At 36.2% G+C, this 17206-nt stretch overlaps 2 protein-coding genes across 5 annotated transcripts in view; one reads left to right on the top strand and one right to left on the bottom strand.

Annotated features, from left to right (window-relative positions):
• foxo1a (forkhead box O1 a) overlaps positions 1 to 8299 on the bottom strand; it is a 51673-nt gene extending 43374 nt beyond the window's left edge. For 2 of the 3 annotated variants that reach the window (XM_039660067.2, XM_089120990.1), the window contains exon 1: positions 7491 to 8299. In XM_039660067.2, coding sequence (XP_039516001.2) covers positions 7491 to 8048 — 558 coding nt within the window. In that variant the 5' untranslated portion in view covers positions 8049 to 8299. The remainder of the gene's footprint in view (positions 1 to 7490) is intronic. The other variant, XM_089120991.1, reaches the window with a different exon arrangement.
• A 923-nt stretch (positions 8300 to 9222) lies between these two features.
• On the top strand, positions 9223 to 16754 carry slc25a15a (solute carrier family 25 member 15a). Of its 2 annotated transcripts, none has more exons than XM_039660149.2 (7): positions 9223 to 9340; positions 10919 to 11002; positions 11227 to 11485; positions 13391 to 13531; positions 14213 to 14388; positions 15760 to 15918; positions 16468 to 16754. In XM_039660149.2, the coding sequence occupies exons 2-7, from the start codon at positions 10948 to 10950 to the stop codon at positions 16587 to 16589; spliced, it is 912 nt and encodes a 303-aa protein (XP_039516083.2). In that variant the 5' UTR covers positions 9223 to 9340; positions 10919 to 10947; the 3' UTR covers positions 16590 to 16754. The 2 variants fall into 2 exon arrangements, with proteins under 2 accessions (XP_039516083.2, XP_039516082.2); XM_039660148.2 differs by having other exon boundaries at positions 9225 to 9437.
• The last annotated feature ends 452 nt before the right edge of the window (positions 16755 to 17206 follow it).

The raw sequence follows: 17206 nt of genomic DNA, 5'->3' as shown, positions 1-17206 counted from the left end.
CATTTAGATTTTTATTTAAAATTGATTTTATGTTGCTTAATGTTTCACATGCAACAGGTGAGCCAGTGCACAATTATTTTAATTTTCTGTGCATAATTTATTTCGTTAAACTACGTAAGTGCCATTATTCTGTGACATATCCCAACTGTTACAATAAAACATCAATTGAGCAATATAACATGCATTTTTATTCAGTATATAAGCAATATTTAGCGTGAGAATTTTACATTCTCAGGAAAATAGGCGCTTATCAGTTAATCGTTAATCGATCAATAAGGTTGATCGACTAATGATTACTGAATGAATCAATAATTTGCATCCCTATAGTAAAGCCTTTCAAACTAAACGCTCCTTTCTTCACACGCAACACCTTCACACACCGATGCACTTGCATACACACTACTACTCGTACTCGCATGCCAGGAATAGTGATTCAGCATTTCAAACATTCACCATAACAGGGTGTAGACGTAAAGGACAGTGATATTGTATCTGGGTTTATTGGTTTTAAAAGAGGTTTATTGCAAGACCAAAGCCTGAAATAGAGTCCACGGCATGTCCACCGGCCCTTATACGTCAGTTTGTTGGGTCTGCATTTGGAAAGGCAGGTCACATTAGTGCACAAGAGGGGCAGAGAGACGCCCCCGTCTCGCTCACGCTCCGCTGAAGGAGCTCCACTGACTAACAAGTGGCACCAGACTTTGGCCCGAAGCTCTCGGATTCCAGTAAACGTTTCCTTATGCAACCTTTAATGAGTGTCACCTCATCTGAACTCCAGCAAAGGCGCGTGTGTCGGGCAGCCAGAGCCAGAGGAGACGACCGAGGAGATCTCTATCCGTCACTTTGGCTTTTCACAGCTTTCCCAGTTAAAAAAAATAACACTTTCTGCAGAGTCATATTCGATTAAGTGTTAGCGGCCCGCTCGTAAGCACAAAACGACAACCGGAAGAGAGGAGAGGAAGGAAGGGAGGTCAGGGCGCTGTGATGTCCTAAGTAATGAAGTTAAGGGCAAACTGCACTGTCCCAGCAGGAGCTTCATAAGCAAGACACAGATTTCCTTCAGCCAAAATATGTGATTCTTGGAACGATGTTCCAGCTAATGTTCTCAGCTCTTCAAGGAATGAACTGAGCAGGAGGACAACTTGTGTCCTCAATTAAAAAGCTCTCTGAAAAATGGCATAAAACTATCAATTATATATTAAATTTGAAATAAATACAATAAGTAATAATAATAAATTAATGAATATTTATGCAATTGACTTATTTGGTCACTCAAAACTCAATGTTTTGGTTTGAGAGTTAATTATTAAATAAATCTGATTCATTTACTGATTATTAAGTAAACCCAATAAACATTTAAGCGGTACATTTAATACCTGATTCAGTTTATTATGTCATAAATATTAACTAAACAACATTTGAAAAGAAAAATAGAAAACCAAATCATTTCACTGTCAAGTTACTGTATATTATTATTATTATTATTAATCTACAAACTTTCTGGTCCGGCTTTCTCAAGCCAACTGAAAGTTTTTTTATCGTTGTTATTATTATTATTATTATTCTCCTAGATAACTTATTATTATTTAAGTTGTTAGTTTTATTCCAGTGTATTTATAAATTTCATATACTATTGGTCATTCCACTCTCTAGGTATAACAATATTATTATTGTTATTTATTATTATTATTATTATGTTACAGTTATTTATTATATTTAATTTAGGGCTGGGCAACGATTAATCGCGATTAATCGCATCCAAAATAAAAGTCTGTGTTTAAGTAATATATGTGTGTAGTGTGTATAACTATTTTGTATATATAAATACACACACACACACACACACACACACATGCATGTATATATTTATATATAATTAATATTATGTGTATAAATAAATATTTAATATATTTAGAACATATTATTTTTCTTAAATATATACATGCATGTGTGTGTATTTATGTATACAAAATAATACACACTACACACATATATTACGTAAACACAAACTTTTATTTTGGATGTGATTAATCGCGATTAATCGTTGCCCAGCACTAATTTAAATAGTTATTTATTACTATTATTATGTAAATGGTTAATTTCATACCAGTGTATTTATAAATCTCATATACTGTCCCCACTGAACCCTGAAAAAAAACATATCGGTCGCTACTTGATTGACAAGAGTTAATCAAAATCTGACATCCGCAAAAAAAAAAAAAAAAAAAAAAACCTGTACAAGAATCTCACTAGGCCGAACTGTTTGTGATTGTACCGAGGGCTTTGTTTTGAAAGAGGTGATTGGAGGAGGTTTTTATCACAGGAGTGATAGTGTGACGTCCCACAGGACAGGAACATCGATTGGGGACATCAACGTGATTGGCGACAGCGGCCTGCGTCAAATATTTACACTGCGAGAGTGACGTATGTTTCATAGATCTAGCGAGAGCAACACAGCACAGATCAAACCCAACCGTCTAGGCATGTTTGTTTAGAAACACTCAGAGACCTCATATCACGTGTAACCTTTCAAACCCAACGCATGCAAGGGCACTAGAGTTGACCACTCCACAGACACATGACATACACCACGGCACAAGAGCGCTCGACAGAAACCATCACACACATGCAGGCGAAGCTGGAGCCGGTGCACAATTCTGAACTGAAACAAGGCTTGAGACCAGGAACGAAACTCAAATTAGACTGAACGTGTGGACTAGTGGTTAGTGTACATGCCTGTTCATAACAGAAGAGTCACGATGCTGAAAAAATAAAGAAATTTAAGTAAATAAAATCTGGGTAAATAAATGTCTCTTCATGGCAAATGATGTGCTCTGTCTGGATGCGATCATGTCAAGCTGCTCACAGATACTGACTCACCAGGTTTTATTTACTATTAATAGGCCTAGAGGACATTTGTTATTGGCTAAAAGCTGGATGAAACAGGCTGAAAACAGTACATTTCTAAATATGTACATTATGTACATATAATCATAACAGTTATTACAGTCAGAAGTTTAAAAGGAATATATAACGACAATTAAAGTTATTTTCATTATTATTATTTACTTAAATTTATTTGATGTATTATCTAAAAAATAAATAAATATATAATAAAGCATTTTTATAATAAAATAAAAAATGACAAATGAAAATGGGTTATATTATATTTTGTTGATTTATTTATTTGGATTTTTATTTATGTTAAAATAAAAAAATATATATTATATATATATATATATATATATATAACCACATTTTTCATTTAAAGTAAATATATATATTTGAAATGTGTATGATTATATACAATTTATTCAATGACTTATTACTTATTACTATTTTATTTAATATAAATATTGTATTTAATTATTTAATAATTTATTTAAATAAAATGTATTATTATTTTATTAATAATTTATTTAATTATTAATTTATAAGTTATAATTTACATGTTATTTTATATATAATAATCTCATTAGTCCTTTGCATCGTACAATAACTGTTTGCATATATATTGTTTGCATATATATCCCATATATGTATATATATATAGCCTATATATATATATCATATATTTATATACATATAAATATATATAATTTATATCTATATTATTGTATTATTAATCTAATACTTTTATATTTTATATATAATATATAAAATAATATATATATATATATATATAATATTTTATAAGTATTTAAATGTTTCAATTTATTCATAATTAGTTTATAAATTATGAGTTATATATTAAATAAATGTGTGTGTGTATGTATATATATATATATATATATATATATATTATTAAAAAAAAAAATATATATATATATATATTTTCTTTATTTATTATTATTATTATTATTATTATTATTATTATTATTATTATTATTGTTATTATTATTATTATTATTATGTAAATATTACAATATATTAAAACAGGCATCCAAACTGAACAACAGTGACAAACCATTGATTTAACAGCAGCTTAAGAGTCAGTAAACATCAGATTTATCTCAAAGGAATGTGTATTTAGCGTCTGGTATTCACTTTGAACTGTATTCCCTTCACTAAACAACCAATGTAGACATTTAACCGATGTTCAGTTAGTCTTTAGTCTGCTACCAGTACATTTCACATGCCAAAGTTCGCCAACATCTTGTTACGAAAATACATCAATGCTTCAGACAAACTGACACTGGATTTCAGTGGATTGTGGGAACAGGATAAACGCTGACCGGAGTACGGTAACCTGGCTTCAGGAATTTACCCTTTGGAGGTGTGTGACATTAACAGCCGAAAGTTACTTTGTCAAACCCTCAGGACCGAAGCCCATGTGTGCAAGAAGCGGCAGCACTGATGCATTACTTGTGCCGCTCTCACCCTTTGCCCTTTTCTCTGGGTGAATACAGCTCTCAGGAGAGACAAAGCTGGCCAAAACAGTGCCTGTGTCCCCACGCCTTCCCCTGGAGGACGCCTGATCTTTTATTCCACCATCAAAAAATTATGTAAATCATATATTTTAATCAATATTTTGATTTCCAACTCAATTTTGCAATATCATGCAATATGACAAATGCATTTTAAAAAGACCATGTAGTCCGTTCAAAAAATAACAAATGTAATTTTTTTAATTAAAAGTGTTAATATTCTCAATTTAGCCTATTATTAATATTATTATTTGAAACATCAAACACACTTTAACCCCATTTAATTTCTAGTCAACATAAACTCTAGGCTATAATAAACAAGGGAAGCTTGAACACATGAACACTCATGGATATCAGTTCATTCGCCAACAAAAATATGAAATGACGTCTATCTATGATAACTTAAAACCCGGTCATTTTCAACTCCTCTCAGCCTCTTTCCAGCACATCGGTTTGGACTGACAGAAGTTGATCTACGGTCAGATGTGTGTGTGTGAAAAGCCCCCGAGGGAAGCTGATCATTACCAGCGCCACATTGTTTATGAGATCAGAATAAAATTGAACGGTTCCTGCGGGAAATTTCCTGTGGTTTCTCAAAAACATTGCCCCGTTATGAGTCACGCGTACCGAGCATCCAATCACGGCACAGATTCAACAGATAAGTTTTACAACCACAACACACACACAGATTTGACCTTGGGTGTTTATCAGATGTGCTTCCGATAACAATGCGAACGAGAGTTGTGTGTCGTAAGAGAGGTAAACGCATGTGTGATCAGTCATCGACGCACAATTGTGGAATGCTGGCACACAGACACACAATAAATCCGAGTGTGGGGCGGATCCTTACTTGCACGCGTAGCATACTTGGCACACATCAGAGGGGTATTGACGGTTAATCCCGCGGATATTAATAGCGTGTTGTGTGATGATGCACTACACCTAACAACACAACTTTGGACCTATTTAACAACGAGGTTTCCATGGATAAGAAAAGCACAGTTTTCCTGTTTCTCCGGTTTCCAGGGTAGTTCAGGCATACCGGTGGTACATGTTACCGGAACTTATTTATTAGGATCCTCCTTATCACTTCTGCTAAGTCCTAATCTTGATGGCGTATAACCATGACAAAGCTCAGTTTTGTGAGTCACTGCTTATGTCCAACTTTATAGTTCCAGTGTGTGAAAAGCCACAATAAAACTTCTTTTCATGAGCCCAAAAACTTTATTTACCTCATTAAACTTTTGTATTTTTTTACTGGATAGTTTATCCTAAAATTGTTTTTATATACATTTTATTTAATGAAAAAAAAGTTGTTGTTTTTTAATAAGTTTAAGATGAGGTGATTCACTTGATTAAAGAATATTGTGATAAATTCAACCAGCTCTCAATGGAAAACAACTATAGTTAAGTAATTACTTGTTAAGAAGTGTCGATTTCGAACTTAAAATTTTTCAATTTTACTTTTTTGAAAAATTTAAATTACGGTGAAAACCTGATTCTCTTGTTTATATAATTTTGTGATAAATTCAATCATATCTCATGAGAAAACGACTATTTTAGTAAAGGATAGTCGATTTTGTATGAATTTTGTATGAATTTTGTGTGAATTCGAAATTTAATAATTTTTTTTAATTTTTTTTTTTTTGGGGGGGGGGATAAAATAGCCTACAGTGAAAACATGTTTCTCTTGATTAAAGAATGTTGCGATAAATTCAACCATATCTCATGATAAAACAACCATTTTAGTAACGAAGTTTCGATTTCATATGAATTTTATGAATTTGAACTTTTTTTCATTTTTCAATTTTTTTTTTATTTTTCAATTATCTTTTTTAAGAAAATTGAAAACCTGATTCTCTTGTTGCGATAAATTCAACCAGATCCCACGAGATTTTTTTTTATTTTTCAATTATCTTTTTTAAGAAAATTGAAAACCTGATTCTCTTGTTGCGATAAATTCAACCAGATCCCACGAGAAATCGATTTTTGTTAAGATGTGGCGATTTCGTATGCATTTCGTATCAATTCGAACTTTGATTTCTTTCAATTTTTTCTTTTTAAGAAAATTGAAAATGACTTGAAAATTGAGACATGAAAATTCAACCAGATCTCATGAGTTCGGAAGTGTTGATTTCATTTAAATTTTGTATGAATTTGATCTTTCAATTTTTTATTTGGGAAAAATTGAAAATACGGCGAAAACCTGATTCTCTGTTCCAATAAAATCAACCAGATTTCATGGGAAAACAACTAATAATTATTTCTATGGCGATTTTCTATTAATTCATACTGTGATTTGAGATAAGATACGATCACATTTACAATTGCTCTGCAAATTTTTACGAGCAAAATCCAATCATTTTAATAGGAATCAATGCGAATGAGAATTTTGATTTTAAGATTTAAGGGATTCAACTTAGTCATGTGGATTCAACATCAGAAAGCTTGTTTGTTTGAAAGCGTCTTCTCCATGTGAATTGTGCTGCATACCACAATATTTTGCCTACTTTGCCACAATATTGCCAATTGACAATTCACGTTTTTGCCTGTGAAATTTCATTAAAAAGAGACTGCAACTTTAGGGGCTCTGGCAATGGTCTGGGTCCAAATCTTGTCCTAACTCCAACGACCTCTACCTGTAACTGTTGAAAGATCCTCCAAGCCCTGGCTGTCCACAGGCACTAAAACACTTGTTCCTCGGGACCGGTCATGTGACAAAGGTCATCACTTGAACTATTGACTGCGGTGAACCACCTCGCTATGCGCTGTCGGTAATGAGAGCCAATCATCTGTCCTACACAACAGTGAATGGAGACTATTGACAATCCCATGACAATCCTAAAACAATAAGTGAAGGATGCACCAAAAAAAAAAAAAAAAAAAAACTGAAACGAGACCAAATCACACAAGACTCGTTTTTGTTTCCAAAGCAGCTGGAGCGGAGCGCAACTCAATGGGAGCCAAAGACGCGTTTATAAAAAGTTGTTTTGAAAAGATGCCCGCGTAAAAACGCAAAACTCCTGGGTGACGCATAGACCAAAAGAATGAAAACATAAATACCTTCCAACCAGCGGAGCTGTTACTATCCCCCTTGTCCTTAAAATAAGGGACGCTTTTCACCATCCAGTCGTAGATCTGAGACAAGGTGAGCCGTTTTTCAGGGGAGCTCTCGATGGCTTTGGTGATCAGGTCCGCGTATGACATATTCCCCCAGGCGTTGCGTCGGGACGAGCTGCTCTTGCGCTGCGCGGCAGCGGCTGCGGCCACCGGAGAGGAGAGCACGGGCACCTGTTGCTGGAGACTCGGGATCTGCTGCTGCTGCTGCTGCTGCTGGTGATGGATGCAGTTCTCCTGGCACTGGAAGTCGCCGCACAGCATGAGAGGCTTCTGGTCGGGGTAGTCCTCATTCTCCTCCAGCAGACTGAGGTTGTTGATGAATTCCGAGTTGCTGCAGGGCTCCTGCTTGACGGACGGGGCCGGGGACGAGGTGTTGGAGTCCGCGGCGGCCGCGTTCGGGAACTCCGGTCGCGGGAGCGGCCAAGTGCAGGAGCGGGGTCGGGAGAGTGGCTCGAAGTCCGGGTCGATCTCGACCATCTGGTTTTGGGCTGCGTCAGCCATGGTACCAGCAATACTGTTCGCCTCTTAAAATGTCACATATGATTGTCAAAAGAGAAGAAAAAAATGACGTGAAACGCGAAACAATGACAGAAAGGAAATGAGTTCCTACTTTAAGCTGACTTGGTCACATTGGAAACGACGGAAAGGTCACGGTGCGTGTAGAACGGCATCAGATTGATGTTTGTTGTGAAGTTTTGTAATCCAGTCCAGTCCAGTGGTGTGTGATAGTCCTCTCGCTGACGCTTGTTGAATGTCTGTGTACTAAAACTCTAAGTGCGCTTTACTGGAACTCACTATCATATGTCACCTGACGCCGCCCCCGTGTGTGATTGACAAGCGCCGAGAGCCAATCACAGGCGCGCTTTTGAAAGCGAAACAAGCCGTGTTTTCGTCCTCTTGAAAACTAGTAAACAAACTTTCACGGAGTTTGGATGTTATGAAAATACTCACTCGTTTTGACCGCATGGCTTCCAGCTTTGTGTTGCTTGGACATAACAGAAACGCAGTTCTTTTTGTTTGTTTAATTATATTGTAACAAAATAGTAAAGCTTGTTATATAACATGCGAATGATTGCTGGAAACAGCACCGTAGTGCTTACCTCTTTACATTTTTAACTATTTTTTACATAAGGGGGAACCAATGAGGACAATTAATATAGCCTATTTATATGTATATATCTCATTTATTTTGGTGGATTTATTATAAATACAACTATTTAGGCTACATTTATTTGCAGCCTGCTCTTTCATAAATACGCAACGCCCGCGTTGTGTAGTAGGCTAAAAGACATGCTTGATATAAAATATATTCAGTTGTGTTAAAATAAATAAATGGAAAAGACATCTGGAATAGCCTAATTGTATCAATACATTGCAAATAATTCTATTGATTACTTTTTTTTCCAGTAAAACTAATATGTGACTGGGTATCACCTCTTAATCTGAACAAGGTTTGTGCAGATGCTTAGATAACTGGCATAAGCTCAAGGCTATCATGCCATCTAGTGGATAAAATCCATCACTGTCGCTGCTTGAATATCACGTTTGGTGAAATTACCTTGTGTCACAATCTTGATTATGAGTCAACACCTTCTGAATCTGCAGGATATGACAGAAACACGAAAGACCGCCTTGTCTGTTTCCAGGAAGCACCCGCATCAACACACACACACACACACACACACACACACACACACACACACACACACCCTGCCATGTAGGTTTAGTGGCGTTTAGTTAGGTTACCTGTGGCGGTGTGTGATCGAGGAAGTGTAGATGTTTGCAGATTTTAGGTGTGTTTTTGCGTCAGTAGTAAGAATACTATACTTTCACAGGACGCTTCGTTCCGATCTCTTGCGCCAATAGTCTGTAAGTCTCGAAGAAGGGCGGGTGAGTGAGAGAATGCATGGTGTGATCATGCATAACATATAAGATTGCAACAGCTAAGTTAATGTTGCTGAGACATTGTGATCTTGGCATTTGAAATTTGGCACATGATGAGGAGGTTGAGATACTCTGAATCTAGTGTAAAGATTTAGACTAGCTGGCTATTAATAGAGATCTCAGGTCAGATAAATATCCAAGATACTAAACGCAATGTTATGTACGTGTAATCGTCATAATATTTCTGTTTCTCTTTACATGTATGTATTTAATAATTCTCATAACTGTAGGCTAGCTATAATTGAAATATAGCTACCGCTAAAATGTATTATTTCCACAGACGACCACTCATTTAAAAAGTGTCCAGATTTTGATAGCCTACTGTTATGGATTTGTTTACAAACTGAGCACGCAATAAAAGAGCTGAAAAATATTCTAAGAATATTTTACCAACGTTCCCATTAAATTCAGAAAACAAATAAAAGGGTTAATTCACCTAAAATTAAAATTACTCACCAGTTGTTCCAAACCTGTCACTGTAAAAAAATATTGATGGTTTAACTTAAAAAAAGTAAGTAACCTGGTTGCCTTAAAATTTTAAGTTCATTGAACTGGAAAAAGTGAGTTAATGGGCTATATGCACGGCACGCATATGTTCGGCATTTAACGGATGCTCGTCCATTTCCGGTTGTGGAGATTTAAGCGGAGGAGAACCGAGGAAAACGGGATTATGGCAGAGTCTTCAAAATTTACTGTCCTTCCGTCTTTGAAACGAAACGTACATACGTTTAGATGTAATTTTATATTATAGTTATGTTTATTTAATATAATTTTAAAAAGAAGCATAAACACAACGAGGGGTGTCTGTTTTATCTGTTTTTGTGACTAAAGTTTCTTTATTATAACCATGGAGTGTAAAATTCAATATAAATTCTCGGTATTGCATTGGACTCTACGATCGGCGGAAGTTATCGAGCATCCTTAATCCTTCACCGGAAATACCGCCGTGCAGAGCCCATACAATGAAGGAGATTATCAGAAACTCAAAATTATATGTTATCTGAACTAAATCAATTATTTAAGTTGATTTGACAAAAGAAAAAATGTTGTGATTACTACACTGTAAAAAAATATTGTTGGTTTAACTTAAAAAAGTAAGTAACCTGGGTTGTTTTAAAATGTTAAGTTGATTGAACTGGAAAAAAGTGAGTTAATACAATGAATTAGAATAATTTAACCATCAGAAACTCAAAATAATAAGTTATCTCAACTAAATAAATTATTATAAAGTTGATTTGACAAAAGAAAATATGTTGTGATAACAAATCTTGAAAATATTTTTTACAGTGATGAGTTTCTTCTGTCTGTAATAATTTAGCTAAATGTATAGGCTACATTTGTTTCTGTATTGTGCATATTTCAAAGACATGCATGTTAATGAGGGTGAATCTTGAGTCAAACTTTTTTTCTGCACTTTCCCTACACAGGAAGTGACGCAATATTGCAGAAGTTAACCATGGCTCCACATCCTGTCACTCAAGCCGTCATTGATCTGTCAGCTGGAGCATGTGGTAACAGCCTTTATTTATCATTTCCTGTGTCTACATTATCAAATAAGACAATATATCATATGGATTAGATTTAAAAATCCCAATTTACTGAAAGGCTGCCACGGTACAGTGTATTTTCCTATTGTCTGGATTGCTCAAATTTAGCATGTTGATGGGAACAAGATATAATCAGTCATTTAAAAACATTGAAGCATGTTCTGTTTCCTCTCTTGTTTTCTTGAAAGGTGGGATTGCGTGTGTGTTTAGTGGGCAGCCCTTCGATACAGCCAAGGTGAAGATGCAGACTTTCCCCGGCTTGTACAGAAGCTTTGTCCACTGCTTTGTCTCTGTTTACAGACAGGTTGGAGTGCGAGGCCTCTATCAGGGGACCACACCTGCCCTCATAGCCAACATCGCTGAAAACGCTGTGCTCTTCATGAGCTACGGCTTCTGCCAGAATATCGTGCGTTTTGTTTCAGGACTGGACCGAGGCACAGAACTCAGGTGAGGTATCAACATTCAACTTTTTGGGCACTTGAACCATGAAAATCCAATAAAAGTAATACAGTAATTCTTATACTCAATATACATGATGCAATTCAATCTTCAAGGACACACGCTGTGTCATGTGACCCACGGCCAGCGGGTTCAGAACGCCTTTCTGGACTCCATAAACATTACATGTTTAGAGTCAACACAGGGGTTTCTTTCTTGTCACCTCTTTGAAAAAATACAGTGTAAATCATGGTACAATAATGGGATCAGATGGCCATTCTATGGTAGGCTACTCTTGATATAGTCTGCCATGGTACTTTAAACACGATATTTACTATAAGCTACCATATATAGGTTCTTCAAAAATACCATAGACTTAAAAACTTTTACTACTTACTTTTTAAATAAACTGAATTTTTAATATGCTGAAAATGTTTTGAAAAAATTCCACTAATTTAATCATTGTATAATGGTCATTATTATTAACATTATTATACTGTGTATATATTTAACAAAACATGGTCTACTCTAAAGCGGCAAGAAAATCAAAGACAAAACTATGAACAAATTCCAGTGTTCCAAAGTCCAGCGTTCCAAACCCCAAATGTTCCAAATTCCAGTGTTCCATGTTCCAAGTGTTCCAAATTCCAGTGTTCCAAGGACTAGGTGTTCCAAATTTCAAGTGTTTTAGATTCCAGTGTTCCATGTTCCAAGTGTTCCAAATTCCAGTGCTCCAAGGTCTAGGTATTCCAAATGTTTCAAGTTCCAGTGTTCCAAGTTCTAAGTGTTCCAAATTTTTAGTTAGCTTTCAGCAAGATTTTTGTCCTGGCACAATACCAAACTTTTCCACTAGAAAACATCCAAGGATCATTTGTGACCATGTGACCAGCGTTCCAAGTCCCAAATGTTCCAAAATTCCAGTGTTCCAAGGTCTAGGTGTTCCAAATTACAAATGTTCCAAATTCCAGTGTTCCAAGGTCCAGGTGTTCCAAGTTCCAAGTGTTTCAAATTCCTGTGTTCCAAGGTCTAGGTGTTCCAAGTTCCAAGTGTTTCAAATTCCTGTGTTCCAAGGTCTAGGTGTTCCAAATTCCAAGTGTTTTAAATTCCAGTATTCCAAGGTTCAGGTGTTCCAAGTTCCAAGTGTTCCAAATTTTTGGTTAGCTTTCAGCAAGGTTTTGTCCTGGCACAATACCAAACTTTTCCACTAGATAACATCCAAGGATCATTTGTGACCATGTGACCAACGTTCCAAGTCCCAAATGTTCCAAATTCCAGTGTTCCAATGTCTAGGTGTTCCAAATTCCAAGTGTTTCAAATTCCAGTATTCCAGTGTCCAGGTGTTCCAAGTTCCAATTTTTTTGGTTAGCTTTCAGCAAGATTTTGTCCTGGCACAATACCAAACTTTTCCACTAGATAACATCCAAGGACCATTTGTGACCATATAAGGACTAATTTCCATATAAGGTTTGAGTGATCTGAACCATATATCACCACACTTTTATTTTATTTCCACATACTATTTTATGAAGTAGACATCCTATTCATAAGTAGTATGGACAGTAGAACTGAATGCACATGAAGTCATAAATACGGGTGGAAAGCTCTGGATTTTCTTTAATATCCGATCTTTACGAATTGGGGGAGAGTCATTGAATCATTAATTTAAACCTATTTTGACTGATCATTTCTTTGAAATCAATACAATATATATATATATATTTTTTTAAATAGACTGTCACTGCAGAAATGAACATTTTGTCAGAACCTCTAGTAAATAACATGCTATTTTGTTCAGTTGTCTCTTCAGAATCATGGAAGAAGTGTGATCCCTAAAAAAAAAAAAAGATGTTACATTTGATTTGACCTGAAAAGTTGAACTATAATAAGTAAGTGTATGTGGTTATGTGTTTTCAGTGACATTCAGAAGGCTTGTTCCGGCTCTGTCGCCTCTGTCTTCTCCTCTCTAGCTTTATGCCCCACTGAACTGGTTAAATGTCGACTGCAGGCCATGCATGAAATGGAGGCGTCCGGCAAGATTGCCAGTGGACAGAAAAGGTCTGTTTGGCCAGAGGAGGTTTTGGTCATTGAAAATAAGGCCTGTGAGAACTTTATGTCCATTTTCATAGATAAAGGGCTAATCTCATAATTTGGTCATTATTAGAAGTATGAATTTTAATTGTAATGTAAAAAGGACAATGTTATTAGAGTTTATTCACACTAAAGCTGCAATGTAGATTTTTTAATCATTAAATTTAATTAAGAATTCAAATGTTTTGATTTACAGTACAATACTATACACACAAACATTTCTATACGTGAGTGTAGAGAGATCGACTCGCTTACGTCATTCGCAGTGGTAAAGAGCTCTTTTGACACGTTTTGCTTTTTTTGACCCTCTGATTTGTGTCATTTAGCTTTTTACCAGGAATTCCACTGTGGAATGTAATAACGCATTAGTCAATGTTGAAAATAACATTTAACTAAGATTGATAATTATGTTCATTAATAAATAATGTTCATACTTAGTTAATGTTAACTAAGGGACATTTTTTTGTAAAGTGTTACCCAGAATTTTCCTTTTGGGATGGAAGGCTGAATTTGGTTGAAGCCAACTACTTTTTTTTAAGTTCGGAGTACTTTTTGTGTTTTTGAACTTAAATTAAGACAAAAATGACCTTTAAATCAGTTGTTCAGCAGATCTACCTTATCGTGTTGAAGTTCCTCTCTGTCTCTTAGCACAGTGTGGTCCGTTGTGAGAAATGTGCTGCGGACAAACGGTCCTCTGGGCTTCTATCAGGGTCTGACCACCACTATCGTCCGTGAGGTACCTGGATACTTCTGTTTCTTCGGAGGATATGAACTCAGCCGCTCCGTGTTTGCCAACCACATGGGCAGAGACAAAGAGCACATAGGTCAGCCCACGGGAGGAACACCACATCTGGCAATCAATCAATGTTGAAAAGGCCTGAACTGATGGTTAAATTACTTTTTTTGCCGTCATCAACCAACGTAAGAGCTGGGTAAAAACATGCATTACCATCATATTTCGACCGTTACACCGCTTATTACATTAGTTTCAATCCGTTAGCATTACCAAATTAGACATTTTACGATAAACATTTCAAATCGCTCAAATATAAGCTTTGTAAACTTTACAAACCTTGTTCCCCAATTGACCCTTTGCAGGGAGCTTGATTGACAGGTGATCTGACCAATCATACTTCGCCATCCGCCATTTTGTCCGACAAAGCAGTCTGGAGAGTTAGTAGATTAACATGGGAGGATTAGTGTACTGACTCTTTCCGCAGTTAAAACAATATTCCTTCTTGTGTTCATTCATGTTCATTTGATGCTATAATGAACTAGAAGGAAGAAATGATCGGATCACGAGCAGCTTTAACTGATGCTCACCAGCGAACTGTCACAAAACGGTATTTATTGTTTAAATTTCTTTTAAAAAGGTGAGACTTTGTTTAATATGTTTAATATCAAAAGTAACTGAAAAGTAACCTTATCTGTCAGCGTGTTTTCAGACCGTGATGTATTTTTCACTGCGTGAGAACATGGTGTGTGTGTGTGAGAGCAGCGTAGCTTGTCGGACATATCGACAGTAACTAAGGGGGCGGGTCTTTGCGAACGCTCAAATCAATTGAGCGAAGCTAATTTTGTAGTTTTTTTCATGAACCTTTTCAGACTTTTCTTTCGCCTTCTTTACACTTTAACCAGCTCAACTATCCAACTATCCTAACCAACTAACCAACTATCCTATTAGAAAAACATATATAGTTGCATAGTTTCCTGTGGTTCTTCTCCCTCGCTGTATTATGGGTTTGCTATGTGGGGAGAAATGTGCTGGTTACGTTTGTGAGACAATCAGCTGATTACTATAATTATATTAAATTAAATATTAAAACCCTTGATCCTCACCTGACTATGGCTTTGTAAACTGTATCCATGATGTGGTTTATAATGGACTGTGGTACAGAAACAGTGACAATGTTACACACTCTTGGCTTACTCTGGCTATTCTCTGCCGTCTCAGACGACGAGATGTTTGTCCCGTTTTAGCCACCGTAGCTTCTTCGAAAGGGAGGGGTGAGCAGTGCTCGCAACCGAACCGCTAGATGTCGCTAAAAACTACACACTGCACCTTTAAACCAGAAATTGTGTTTTTCGAATAGACCAATACAAAAATCACTTTAAATAAACAACACTGGCTTTTCCCCTTTTTCAGTGTATTTACCAGGCAACGCTCCTCACGAATGATCCGTGTGTTCTGACAGGTGTGGTGCCGTTGATGTTCAGCGGTGGTTTCGGCGGAGCCTGTCTGTGGTTGGTCGTGTACCCCATTGACTGTGTGAAGTCTCGCATACAGGTTCTGTCTTTAGCAGGGAAGCAGGAAGGCTTCCTCAAGACTCTTATGGGGATTTTACGAAATGAGGGTGAGATTTCTGTGTTTATCCTTGTTTCTTGGCTTAAGGATACAGAAAAGGGTCTTTGGATAGGTGCATGTTTCCCAGACAACAACATAGTGTTGGCCCAGATCCGACCCACTGTGTGGATTGCAGGTGTACCAGATCTGGGCCGTTACGATGTTGCTGTCTGGGTGTTTATAATTAGTATTTCAAAACACTACTCATAAAATCATGATGCCTTTTTTTTCCCTAATGTGGATGTTTATTGCATGATACCCAGACAGCAACATAGTGTCGGCCCAGATTTGGCCCACATCTGTCAGTGGATTTCACACGGCCGGATCTGGGCCGACACTATGTTGCTGTCTGGAATGCTACTGGTGTTTAATGGGTCATTCTCAGGAAACCATTTGTCAGAACATGTATTTTATATAATCACTTAACCCTTAGAGCCTTACATTTGAAAAGCACACGATACGAGTCTCATAATTCAAACTGAATCAGATTTGCATATGATGAAACAAAACAAGTTATTCTTGTATTGCAGCATGTAATATTCTGGTATCTTGTTGACAGGAGTGGCACCTCTGTATTCTGGTTTGACCCCGACTATGATCCGAACTTTTCCTGCCAACGGAGCGCTGTTTTTGGCCTATGAAGTCAGCCGCAAGATCATGATGCAAAAGTTTGATCCCTGAGTTTATCTCTCAGTCTCTGGGGGTTTTACAGAAATGTTTTAATCCCATCTAGTGTTTTAAGTTGCATGGAGCACATGCCTCTCGAATTGTTGTTCATTTATGCACATCTTGAGTATTTTATGTGTGAGAAAGAATATTAAATTTAAAAAAAAAACTGAAAATCAATCTGTTTCAAACCAGGGTTATTATTGTTAACTCAAACTATTAAAAACATTTGTTAATAGAAATAAAGCTGAAATAAAATAAAATATAAATATTAGTTGGAAAAACGTAAGTCAACTAGTTTTTCCAAACGTAAGTTAAAGCACTAAAATTATTAACAAGAAATAAAAATATATATATTATATATATTATATATTATTTATATATATATGTCCATATGATATTAATTATATCAGTTAGTAATTGCGCAAAAATATATTTTCAGGCAATTCTTGAACGTTTGTATTCCTTCTGACAAACCACACACATAGGATTGTGAAAAATAGGCAGCAGAGGATGCAGAGAAAATACCTGGCCATAAAGTACAGGATGCTGCTTGTGTCATAATGGCAAAATTCATGTACATATTGTAATGGTGGCTCAGTGTTTCCATTGAGTTGATCTGTGGTTAACAC

Source organism: Pimephales promelas, chromosome 16, assembly GCF_988280905.1.
Source record: "Pimephales promelas chromosome 16, fPimPro1.hap1.1, whole genome shotgun sequence".
In the NCBI taxonomy this organism is placed as follows: domain Eukaryota; kingdom Metazoa; phylum Chordata; class Actinopteri; order Cypriniformes; family Leuciscidae; genus Pimephales; species Pimephales promelas.
The sequence above is the reverse complement of the archived record's forward strand: the minus strand, read 5'-3'. Positions and strand labels throughout refer to the sequence as shown.